The sequence below is a fragment of the Oncorhynchus clarkii genome, chromosome 22 (assembly GCF_045791955.1).
Source record: "Oncorhynchus clarkii lewisi isolate Uvic-CL-2024 chromosome 22, UVic_Ocla_1.0, whole genome shotgun sequence".
Classification (NCBI taxonomy): domain Eukaryota; kingdom Metazoa; phylum Chordata; class Actinopteri; order Salmoniformes; family Salmonidae; genus Oncorhynchus; species Oncorhynchus clarkii.
Window position 1 is genome coordinate 32969979 of NC_092168.1, and position 13198 is coordinate 32983176.

The 13198-nt window shown below is 40.1% G+C and overlaps 1 protein-coding gene across 24 annotated transcripts in view; it reads left to right on the forward strand.

The window, feature by feature from the left end:
- Positions 1-5907: 5907 nt before the first annotated feature.
- LOC139380804 (titin-like) overlaps positions 5908-13198 on the forward strand; it is a 178849-nt gene continuing 171558 nt past the window's right edge. For 15 of the 24 annotated variants that reach the window (XM_071123839.1, XM_071123840.1, XM_071123843.1 and 12 more), the window contains exons 1-7: positions 5936-6186; positions 8758-8861; positions 9111-9314; positions 9406-9693; positions 9994-10091; positions 10518-10744; positions 10988-11270. In XM_071123839.1, the coding sequence (XP_070979940.1) occupies positions 8771-8861; positions 9111-9314; positions 9406-9693; positions 9994-10091; positions 10518-10744; positions 10988-11270 (1191 nt within the window). In that variant the 5' untranslated portion in view covers positions 5936-6186; positions 8758-8770. Of the gene's footprint in view, positions 6187-8757; positions 8862-9110; positions 9315-9405; positions 9694-9993; positions 10092-10517; positions 10745-10987; positions 11271-13198 lie in introns of all 24 variants that reach the window. The other 9 variants (XM_071123844.1, XM_071123847.1, XM_071123845.1 and 6 more) reach the window with 1 other exon arrangement.

Genomic DNA, 13198 nt, shown 5'->3' on the forward strand with positions numbered 1-13198 from the left:
AGAGGGCACGACAATGCCTATTCCCCTTCAGGAGACTGAAAATATCTGGCATGGGTCCTCAGAGCTTCAAAAGGTTATACAGCTGCACCATCGAGAGCAACCTGACTGGTTGCATCACCGCCTGGTATGGCAACTGCTCGGTCTCCGACCACAAGGCACTACAGAGGGTAGTGTGTACAACCCAGAACATCCCTGGGGCCAAACTTCCTGCCATCCAGGACCTCTATACCAGGCGGTGTCAGAGGAAGACTCTAAAAATTGTCAAAGACTCCAGCCACCCAGGTCGTAGATTGTTCTCTCTGCTACCGCATGGCAAGTGGTACCGAAGCGCCAAGTCTAGGTCCAACATGTAACATGTACATATTATTATTTTTACCTGCTGCTTGTTAATTTAATATTACTGGCATTTCATGTTTTTGCAACACTTTCACAGCATCTTAGCATTTACAGTACAAGTGATGGGCACTGATATGGAAAGTTTACAGTATATCGATATCAGTTGCATTTTTTCGATAGAATAACGATATACACTGAGTATAAAAACATCAAGAACACCTTCCTAATATTGAGTTGCACCCAACAAGTGTCGAAAGCATTCCACAGGGATGCTGGCCCATGTTGACTCCAAAACTTCCCACAGTTCTGTCAAGTTGGCTAGGTGTCCTTTGGGTGGTGGACCATTATTGATACACAAGGGAAGGGAAACTGTTGAACGTGAAAAACCCAGCAGTGTTCCAGTTCTTGACACAAACTGGTGCACCTGGCACCTACGACAGTACCCCCTTCAAAGGCACTTTAATATTTTGTCTGGCCCATTCACCTACTGAATGGCACGCATACACAATCCATGTCTAAATTGTTTCAAGGCTTAAAAATCCTTCTTTAACCTGTCTCCTCCCCTTCATCCACACTGATTGAAATGGATTTAACAAGTGACATCAAGGGATCATAGCTTTCACCTGAAAATAGCATATTTTGTAGTCTCAGTATACAGTTGAAGTTTACATACACCTTAGCCAAATACATTTTAAATCAGTTTTTCACAATTCCTAACATTTAATCCGAGTAACAATTCCCTGTCTTAGGTCAGTTAGGATCACCACTTAATTTAAAAAATATGAAATGTTAGAATAATAGTAGAGAAAATGATTTCTTTCAGCTTTTATTTCTTTCATCACATTCCCAGCGGGTCAGAAGATTACATACACTCAATTAGTATTTAGTAGCATTGCCTTTAAATTGCTTAACTTGGGTCAAACGTTTTGGGTAGCCTTCCACAAGCTTCCACAATAAATTGGGTGAATGTTGGCCAATTCCTCCTGACAGAGCTGGTGTAACTGAGTCAGGTTTGTAGGCCTCCTTGCTCACACATGCTTTTTCAGTTCTGCCCACAAATTTTCTATAGGATTGAGGTCAGGACTTTGTGACGGCCACTCCAATACCTTGACTTTGTTGTCCTTAAGCCATTTTGCCACAACTTTGGAAGTATGCTTGGGGTCATTGTCCATTTGGAAGACCCATTTGCGATCAAGCTTTAACTGATGTCTTGAGATGTTGCTTCAATATATCCACATACTTTTCCTGCCTCATGATGCCATCTATTTTGTGAAGTACACCAGTCCCTTCTACAGCAAAGCACCCCCACAACATGATGCTGCCACCCCCGTGCTTCACGGTTGGGATGGTGTTCTTCGGCTTGCAAGCCTCCCCCTTTTTCCTCCAAACATAACAATGGTCATTATGGCCAAACAGGACAATCATTGTCCCCATGTGCAGTTGCAAAACATAGACTGGCTTTTTTATGGCGGTGTTGGAGCAGTGGCTTCAAATCTTGCTGAGCGAGCCTTTAAGGTTATGTCAATATAGAACTCATTTCCTACAGCATCATCACAATGTCCGTTGCTGTTGTTCTGGGATCGATTTGCACTTTTTGCACCATTGTATGTTCATTTCTTGGAGACAGAACGCCTCTCCTTCCTGAGCGGTATGATGGCTGCGTGGTCCCATTGTGTTTATACTTGCGTACTATTGTTTGTACAGATGAACGTGGTACCATCAGGCATTTGGAAATTTCTCCCAAGGATGAACCAGACCTGTGAAAGTCTTGGCTGATTTCTTTTGATTTTCCCATGATGTCAAGCAAAGAGGCACTGTGTTTGAAGATAGGCCTTGAAATTCATCCACAGGTACTCCTCCAATTGACTCAAATGATGTCAATTAGCACAAGCTTCTCACAAGCTTCTAAGCTTCTAAGCTTCTCACAAGCTAATCACAAGCTTCTAAAGCCATGACATAATTCTGTAATTTTCCAAGCTGTTTAAAGGCGCAGTCAACATAGTGTATGTAAACTTCTAACCCACTGGAATTGTGATACAGTGAATTATACGTGAAATAATCTGTCTGTGAACAATTGTTGGAAAAATGACTTGTGTGATACACAAAGTAGATGTCCTAACTGACTTGCAAAAAACTATAGTTTGTTCACAAGAAATTTGTGGAGTGGTTGAAAAACAAGTTTTAATGACTCCAGCCAACTTCAACTGTATATCGGTTTTATGAAAAGAATATTGCAATTGTATGAATGTTCACTTTTCTGTTCACTTCCACGGCTCTGTGAAGTCCTTACAACTGCTTTCTGATTTTCCATTAGGCCAGGTGTAAATGTTCTGGGAGCCTTTACCTACCTTACCTGTCTGTGTGTTTATTTGTATTTCATGTAATGGACATGACTGGTGTCAAATTGGTGAATAAAAAAAATAAAAAAAAACTTGTTTAACAAAATTCAACAACAACAAAAAACGGAAAAGTGGTGCGTGCATATGTATACACCCCCTTTGCTATGAAGCCCTTAAATAAGATCTGGTGCAACAAATTACCTTCAGAAGTCACATAATTACTTAAATAAAGTCCACCTGTGTGCAATCTAAGTGTCACATGATCTGTCACATGATCTCAGTACATATACACCTGTTCTGAAAGGCCTCAGAGTCTGCAACATCACTAAGGCACCATTAAATCCATTATTAAAAAATGGAAAGAATATGGCACCACAAGAAACCTGCCAAGAGAGGGCTTCCCACCAAAACTAATGGACTAGGCAAGGAGGGCATTAATCAGAGAGGCAACAAAGAGACCAAAGATAACCCTGAAGGAGCTGCAAAGTTCCCCTGCGGAGAATGGAGTATCTGTCCATAGGACCACTTTAAGCCGTACACTCCACAGAGCTGGGCTTTTTAGAAGAGTGGCCAGAAAAAAAAGCCATTGCTTAAAGAAGAAAATAAGCAAACACATTTGGTGTTCGCCAAAAGGCATGTGGGAGACTCCCCAAACATATGGAAGAAGGTACTCTGGTCAGATGAGTCTAAAATTTAGCTTTTTGGCCATCAATGAATGCACTATATCTGGCGCAAACCCAACACCTCTCATCAGCCCGAGAACACCATCCAGGGACTGGGAAATTGGTCAGAATTGAAGGAATGATGGATGGCACTAAATACAAGGAAATTCTTGAGGGAAACCTGTTTTAGTCTTCCAGAGATTCGAGACTGGAATGGAGGTTCACCTTCCAGCAGGACAATGACCCTAAGCATACTGCTAAAGCAACACTCGAGTGGTTAAAGGGGAAACTTTTAAATGTCTTGGAATGAGCTAGTCAAAGCTCAGACCTCAATCCAGTTGAGAATCTGTGGTATGACTTAAAGATTGCTGTACACCAGCGGAACCCATCCAACTTGAAGGAGCTGAAGCAGTTTTGCCATGAAGAATGGGCAAAAATCCCAGTGGTTAGATGTGCCAAGCTTATAGAAACATACCCAAAGAGACATGCAGCTGCAACTGCTGCAAAAGGTGGCTCTGCAAAGTATTGACTTTGTGGGGGGGAATAGTTATGTACGCTCAAGATTTCTGTTTTTTTTGTTGTCTTATTTCTTGTTTGTTTCACAATAAAAAAATATTTTGCATCTTCAAAGTGGTAGGTATGTCGTGTAAATCAAATGATACAATGCCCTCAAAAATCTATTTTAATTCCAGGTAGTAAGGCAACAAAATAGGAAAAATGCCAAGGGGGGTGAGTACTTACGCAAGTCACTGTATCTATGCAAATCAGCTACTGAATATCCCTAATATCTAGGACCCAAATATAATGCTGTATAATTATTATAACAGAGTTGGTTGTGTTGCCAATTTAGTGCAACTTTGTCACTAGGTCTAGGGGTTTGTCAGACCACCCTGGTGACTTTTTCTATGAAAGTAACAAATTCAACGACAAATTCAGCTACTGTACTTTTTACAATTGCCCCTGGGTTTTCCCTTAGAGTTTTGATAGGCCTAAATATAGAATTTATTTTCAGTCAGCCGAGATGAGAGTGAAAGAGAGCAGCTGCCTGACTAGGACTAGACCAGACTGTAAGAGCAGCCAACAGTGCTCTGTGCTTCTGAAAGAAAACATGAGGGGAGGGGGAAAAAGGTCACTGATCACAAGCAATGGCAATTTAATTTTGTGACATCATGAATACAGTATACAATATACAGTATCAAATATTGTAAACCATATCCCAAAATAAACTAATTATAAACATAACAAAGCATTAGGCTATACAACCTTTTCAGGTGTTTCCCAACATCCGCAAAATGGCGACGTCCTAATTGCAAAAAGTACCAAATCATTTTGTTCTTCTTTTAATAGTGTAGCCAAGGTGGGACATTGAACATAATTTGTGGTTACTGAAGATACCATGGCATCTTACAGCAAGTGTAGGGCTGTTAACCCTGTCCTGAACAAATACTCAACCTGGCCATACCATCATGGCAAGCTTATTGTTCCAAGCTTCAACAGCTCATTCACCCCTCACTTCTCCATTGCATTAGCACCCAGATTATTGAATGTTCTCTATCAATTTGCTAGTCAAATAAACAATAAAAAAGTTTTAAAGTACATGGTTGGGTTTAACACCAAGTTAATTCAGGAATGATCAATTTTTTCCCAATAGGATGCTTTCAATTTACAGTATATTGTGAATGATCCCATATATTAGTCATTTTACAGTAATTTCTCAATACACAAATGTTTCTAAAAGAAATAGGATGTCCAGATGTATACGTGATGTAATATGCTTGATTCAGAGGGGTTGGGTTAAATGTGGAAGACACATTTCAGTTGAATGCATTCAGTTATACAACTGACTAGGTATCCCCCTTTCATTTCCTTGTTGGTTACAATCCTTTTAGTCGTTACATTTTCAATAAATTATTTTTACAAAAATATTTCAGAGCTAGATATGAACATGATTGGCATACCAAACCTTACTGGTCAAGGCATTTAACGTTTCCCAGAGGAAGGATGTTGAACATCTTCAAGCAATGTTGTTACCAAAGCAGGTTACAAAACCTAGAGTTATCTAACACTCAAGTCTTACTAACTAACTTGGCACTAATTATCAACACATATAACCTGCACTAAGTCTACTGTACATGTTGGTACAGTACACCAAAATATTGCCAACAGTTTATATTTTAATTTGTTTAAATCTATGGGATGTAACTAGCATGGTGACTAATAGTGTAAATATTGCATTTGTTCCTCTTGTAAAGGGGTTCGTCTTTAGTTTGAGTGACAGGGACAGCCACTCTCTCCTTTTGGTCACCAGCTATTTAATGAGTCAGAGTTACTTATTTTTTGTACATTAATTATAATATTAGTTTCTGTAGTGTTAAGTTGATTTAAGTTAACTCCATATTAATTATCACCTTTTATGAAAGAGTAAATATTAGTACCCAAACAAAGAGCAATGAAACGCTGATCTCCTACCAGTGTGGAGTGAGTGACAGGTGTGAGCTTGCATAAATGGCTCCTTTTCCCATGATGCCTCTGACAGGGTGGCCAATGGGGAGTGGCAGTGAAGTGATGATGCTGTTTTGTCCCCAAGTATATAAAGTTAAACAACCATATTGGTACTTCTGAGCAGTTGGAGCATTCCCAGCCTTGCCTCAGGTGTAGGGATTTGCAAGGAGAAAAACAGAACTACACAGCTAAGAAACTGTGTGGTTTTGTTTTTGGGTGGTTATTTTGGAGGCTCAACCGTTCTCACCTTGGATTTTCTGGAAACATTTCTGGATAAAGAGATAGCTGCTGAGGCTACAGCCATCTGGGCACTGTCCCATCTGTTCAAGGCACCCTTGTGGATACAAGTAAGTCATTTTTACTTGGTAATCAATTATGCAACATGTCTTATTTCCTTAATCGTTGTTTACATTGTTTGTTGCTAAACAATAGTTTTAGCAAGAATGGTTCCACAGTATGGACATTGTTATATTTGATTGTAAATATTTATAATACTTTGTCACTTACTGTTAATTGAATATCTTTACATTAAAAACGCTGTTGCTGATAACTGCTGTTTTGGATCCCTCAAGGTTACTTTATGGTGCATTTGGATTGGTGCTATGATTCAGAAAGCCAAGAATAGCCCCTGATAGCATTAGAGTGGTGTCCCAGCTGCGGAGCAATGTCTTTTTAAGGGAATCAGCAGCAGGGCTATCAGTTGCACCTCCAGTTATGTGCCACATGGTGACTGTCAATCAAGCAAGCGGGGGACAGATTATTTTTGGAGACTGCCATATCTGTCGCTCAGATTCCAATCTTGAAATATCTGAAGTTAATTCAGTTTTGTACAGGTTTTTATTGAATGCTAACGTCTGATGACATTTGACATGATGGTCCAAGTCTTTTGATGTATTGGAAAAACATGTATTTATGGTGGTCATAAACCCCCTAAAACAGGGGATTTGAGCAGGCCCTCCCATAGGAATTCACAGGAGTCAAATAGTTTTGCATTATCACTTGGATTATCCTACGTTTAAATCCATGACATTATGATACTCTCAAAGCAATTCTTATAGCCTATTGTGTAAATGTAAAATAAGGAAGATATTTGTTTTTGGATAATGTTTTGATATAGGTAAAGTTCCTCCCCAGTGACAGAGTTGATTGAGATTTTGACTGACAGGGACAGTCTGGTAGTGTCACTTCAGTTATAGCAAGGCCATGGTATCGAAGTGAGTTTACAGAAGGGCTGCCTGTGATAGAAGAAATACATTGCCCTCAATTTGATGTTTAAAGAGATATTCTGTTGGAGTTTTTGATTCATTTTGTTGATGTAGTATACGGATGCAATGTCATGATCAGAAATGTCTCAGATTACTGTGGACAGGGACATTTGTGTGCACCTGGCCTTTGTCATTTGCTTGACATAAAACATTCATTTTTCTCCAGTGTGTTTTAATCCCAGGCTGATAATAGCCTATCCATTGACATTCAATTGGGATAATTAATTAGTATATTGATGTTGACATTTCACTGTTGCATGGAAGTAGGCCTACACAGGTGTCTCAGAGACTGTTTCTAAAGAGGAATATTACATTTCCATATTGGATATATGACTGCTTCTGAATAAGAGCTGATGGAGAAAGTTGTTAAACCAGGGCAGATTTTAACTTGAGTAATTTATAAAACATACAGACTGAATTTACTAAACATTTTGTGTATTGTGACTATGGTGAAGTAAATTGGTTTAAATGTTATAAAATGTAGCCTATGTTCTCTGTGCTATTGTAGAATAACATGGTTACATCCTAATTTATTGTCAAACAACATAGGCCTACATAGGGAGGTTTAGGTCACTAGATTCCCGAACAAATAATAGTATTTTGTTATTATAATGAAAAAATGAATGTGACAACTGAACTTTGGTCTAATTGGTTAAGTTGGATATTGATATCTTGTAAATTGTATAATGTAGGCAGAAACTTGGTACTTGTAATGTAAGCCCAGGCCTGATTCTTCTAGAATGTAGGACTGGTGCCTGTGAATGTCATGAAATAAGCCTAGCTATTTACGTCCAATCTTGCTCATATGGTTACATGCATGGTAATGCATTTCTGAACCTGCCCATTGCAATTCTGAACTTTTTATGATCTATTTGAAACATTCTAGTGAAATATAAAACTTCATGGATTGCAGACTTGTGTTAGTGAGAGCTCTATAATATAGGTTAACTTCCAATTGTTTGGTCTGTTAATTTAATAATCAACCCAAAAAGTAGGCATACATTTCTCTTGGCCATTTCTGTTGTGTAATTACATAGATTTTTACGTTTAGAGTGGCACTGTAAATTGCCTGTAGGCCTAAGCATTGTAGGCCACATGTTAACTGCCATTGAGTTCTGCTGATTGTCAGCCTCCAGTTGTTATTGTCTTGTCTTTGGGCTGACACTAGGTACTGTGTCCCAGGGTTTGGCCAGGGTTTGTCCCTAACATGCAGACCCCATGGAGCCTCTGATTTCCGGAACTGACAGACAGACAAGCTGCTTTGGGCCAGGTGGAGGGAGCATTTCTGACGAGTCCCTCAGCCTCATTTCTCTGCTGCTAAAAATATCCTGTTGCGCTGCTCTCAGATTGTTTCGGACCCTTCATATACTGTATTAAGTAAAACCATATCACTCAGCTAGATATCAAATGGGTATTGTTGTGAGGCCAAAGTATAGACTGCAGATGAAAATGTGCTGTTTAGCTAAATCGGGCACTAATACACCTCAGTATTGTCTAAATTGTTGATTATTGTGTCGGCCTAATAATATAAATATATAATATGTCCCTGTTAAATAGCCTAAATGATATAAATAAACATGTAGTCCTATTGGATGTAGGCTATTTTGAATTAGTAGTTTAACTCTGTGATTTCATGTTGTGTCTTTCTTCCAGGGTGCCGTCCACAATGTCAACACAGGCGCCAACATTTACACAGCCGCTGCAGAGCGTTGTGGCACTAGAGGGTAGTGCCGCAACGTTCGAGGCGCAAGTTAGTGGTAAGACATCTTTTTTTTGTTCTTATCACGAAGTTCCAGTTATCTGCAATTCTATTCACATCACACATGTTGACCTATCCACCGACCTTGTTTCTAGAACTTTAGCTACCAATTGATAATCTGAGTCAATTGTTAATTGATTCAAGCAAGCAACATGAATCTTAACAAACGTCAGATATTCTAGATGAATACATATTAACATTTGTCAACAGTATCATTAATAAAACAAATGACAAACTTTACCTCCAGGTAATCCAGTTCCTGAGGTGAGCTGGTTCCGTGATGGCCAGGTTCTTTCCGCTGCCGCTCTGCCCGGCGCACAGATCTCGTTCAGCGATGGCCGTGCTGTTCTGATGATCCCTGCTGTGACAGCCGCACACAGTGGAAGATTTTCTGTGAGAGCCACCAATGGTGCTGGACAAGCCACTAGCACCGCTGAACTTCTTGTTACAGGTGACACCTTGTATTTATTTGACCTGAGACCTGTTTTAATTGGTGGTTCAGTTATTGTGTGACTCTAACTAACACAAACGTTCTCTTACAGTGGAGACCGCACCACCCAACTTTATTCAGAGACTTCAGAGTATGACCGTGAGACAAGGAAGCCAAGTGAGACTGGATGTTCGTGTTGCAGGAATCCCTACACCTGTGGTAAAGTTCTACAGAGAGGGAGCTGAGATACAGAGCTCTGCTGACTTTCAGATTGTTCAAGAAGGAGACCTTTACAGTTTGTTGATTGCCGAAGCCTTCCCAGAGGATTCTGGAACTTACTCTGTAAATGCTTCAAACAGCAGTGGACGGGCTACCTCCACTGCTGAACTACAGGTTCAAGGTAAGACTGCATTACTCCTTTTCCTTTAATCATTAATGATGGGAAACAGGAATCATGTGGGTAGATGAGCAGAGAATGAGCCAAAGTTTACTCATATTGGTATTTCTGGTTGGAACTAAATTACATTAGTAAAAAACATTTAAGAAAACATGTAAACTAATGTAATTTAGTATTTCTGTATTTTGAATTCATGCTGTATCAATAGATTAAAGGCTCATATATATATATATAGTTATATATATATATATAGATGTCAAGTATTTATGTTAATTCTAGATATAATTATTTTCCAATGTACAGGTGAAGAGGTAGCAGTCCCTGCTAAGAAGACAAAGACTATTATGTCAACATCTTCTCAGATGACGTCTTCTCAGACCCGCCAGACCAGAGAGACCAGAGTAAGATTCTACTGTAGTCTTAGTCCAAAGTATATAAGCTTAAATAAAAATTCAACCCAGTGAGAAAAACTACATTCTCCATTGAAAAGACATAATTTCAATCAGTTTCGCCATTGAAAAGACATAATTTCAATCAGTTTCGCCATTGAAAAGACATAATTTCAATCAGTTTTGCCATTGAAAAGACATAATTTCAATCAGTTTCGCCATTGAAAAGACATAATTTCAATCAGTTTCGCCATTGAAAAGACATAATTTCAATCAGTTTCGCCATTGAAAAGACATAATTTCAATCAGTTTTGCCATTGAAATGACATCTTTTCAACCAGTGTTGCTCACTGGGAAGTATACCTTTAACAATAGAAAATGCTATAAAAGATATGAAACCTTGCTTACTCCAACTAATGTTCTTCTGTTTCATTTCAGAGAGTGGAGTCACATTTCCAGTCCAGCTCTATGATGGAAATGCGCGTTGAAGGTGGTGTAGTGACACAGACATTGGCACACAAGACCCCGCCACGTGTGCCTCCAAAGCCAACCTCAACCTCCAAGTCCCCAACACCACCATCTCTTGCAGCCAGGGTTGCAGGCGGACGTCATCAGTCACCATCACCTGTGAGACATGTCAAGGCGCCCACTCCGGCCCCTGTCAGGTAAGGTTGATCTTCATCCTATTGGAAAACACAGGGCTGGTTTCCTGGACTCAGATTAAGTCTACTACTGATCTACAAAAAGCATGCTCAATGGGGATTCTCCGTTCAAAGATCTTTGTAGTCCTGGACTAGGCTTAGTCTAGGTCTGGGAAACCGACTCACATTGCTATTGTAGTAGACTTCAAACTCTTACATTTGTGTCTATTCTGAAGTAACTTCTGTGTGCCTGTTTTACATTTTCAGGTCTGCCTCTCCCACTTCTGCCTCAAGACTGTCTGTGTCACCAATCAGACCAGTCAAATCCCCACTGACCACACGCAAACAAGTATCCCATAGTCCAGATGTGCCTCCACCATGGAAGCAGGGAGAGGGATTTGTGGCGGAGTCCAGCTACAGCATGACCACTGCCTCTAGTGCCAGTCATGTCCAGTCTTCTGCCACCCATGCTCACATGGAGCAGCACTGGGAGGGCTCTTATGGATTGAAAACGACTGGTGCCGCTGTATCTGGTGTCGCTGTGAGAGAGGTAAGGAGATCACCATCTGGGCTGCTCAACTCTGTGGGAGTGGATCCATCTAGTGGTCTACTGCAGGGTTTCCAAACTCCCTCTGCCCCTCCAGCTTGATGATTCGTTGATTAATTGAATCAAATGATTTGTGTAGTGCTAGGGCTAGGGCAAGAAACTAAATGTGCACGGGGGGAGAAAAGAGCCTCAATAGATGTGAATATGGCAAGTTGAATGGTTACACACAACAGAATGTTTCAATGAGCAAATAACTACACGGATATGTTGACTTTTTGTCATCAGTGTGATGTTTTCCTTGTTCAATGTTATTACCGTGATCCATAACAGGAGGTTTCAATAGGAGCAAATTACTACACAGATATTACTGATAGTCATACAGTGCCTTGCGAAAGTATTCGGCCCCCTTGAACTTTGCGACCTTTTGCCACATTTCAGGCTTCAAACATAAAGATATAAAACTGTATTTTTTTGTGAAGAATCAACAACAAGTGGGACACAATCATGAAGTGGAACGACATTTATTGGATATTTCAAACTTTTTTAACAACTCAAAAACTGAAAAATTGGGCGTGCAAAATTATTCAGCCCCCTTAAGTTAAATACTTTGTAGCGCCACCTTTTGCTGCGATTACAGCTGTAAGTCGCTTGGGGTATGTCTCTATCAGTTTTTCATCGAGAGACTGACATTTTTTCCCATTCCTCCTTGCAAAACAGCTCAAGCTCAGTGAGGTTGGATGGAGAGCATTTGTGAACAGCAGTTTTCAGTTCTTTCCACAGATTCTCGATTGGATTCAGGTCTGGACTTTGACTTGGCCATTCTAACACCTGGATATGTTTATTTTTGAACCATTCCATTGTAGATTTTGCTTTATGTTTTGGATCATTGTCTTGTTGGAAGACAAATCTCCGTCCCAGTCTCAGGTCTTTTGCAGACTCCATCAGGTTTTCTTCCAGAATGGTCCTGTATTTGGCTCCATCCATCTTCCCATCAATTTTAACCATCTTCCCTGTCCCTGCTGAAAAAAAGCAGGCCCAAACCATGATGCTGCCACCACCATGTTTGACAGTGGTGATGGTGTGTTCAGGGTGATGAGCTGTGTTGCTTTTACGCCAAACATAACGTTTTGCATTGTTGCCAAAAAGTTCAATTTTGGTTTCATCTGACCAGAGCACCTTCTTCCACATGTTTGGTGTGTCTCCCAGGTGGCTTGTGGCAAACTTTAAACGACACTTTTTATGGATATCTTTAAGATATGGCTTTCTTCTTGCCACTCTTCCATAAAGGCCAGATTTGTGCAATATACGACTGATTATTGTCCTATGGACAGAGTCTCCCACCTCAGCTGTAGATCTCTGCAGTTCATCCAGAGTGATCATGGGCCTCTTGGCTGCATCTCTGATCAGTCTTCTCCTTGTATGAGCTGAAAGTTTAGAGGGACGGCCAGGTCTTGGTAGATTTGCAGTGGTCTGATACTCCTTCCATTTCAATATTATCGCTTGCACAGTGCTCCTTGGGATGTTTAAAGCTTGGGAAATATTTTTGTATCCAAATCCGGCTTTAAACTTCTTCACAACAGTATCTCGGACCTGCCTGGTGTGTTCCTTGTTCTTCATGATGCTCTCTGCGCTTTTAACGGACCTCTGAGACTATCACAGTGCAGGTGCATTTATACGGAGACTTGATTACACACAGGTGGATTGTATTTATCATCATTAGTCATTTAGGTCAACATTGGATCATTCAGCGATCCTCACTGAACTTCTGGAGAGAGTTTGCTGCACTGAAAGTAAAGGGGCTGAATAATTTTGCACGCCCAATTTTTCAGTTTTTGGTTTGTTAAAAAAGTTTGAAATATCCAATAAATGTCGTTCCACTTCATGATTGTGTCCCACTTGTTGTTGATTCTTCACAAAAAAATACAGTTTTA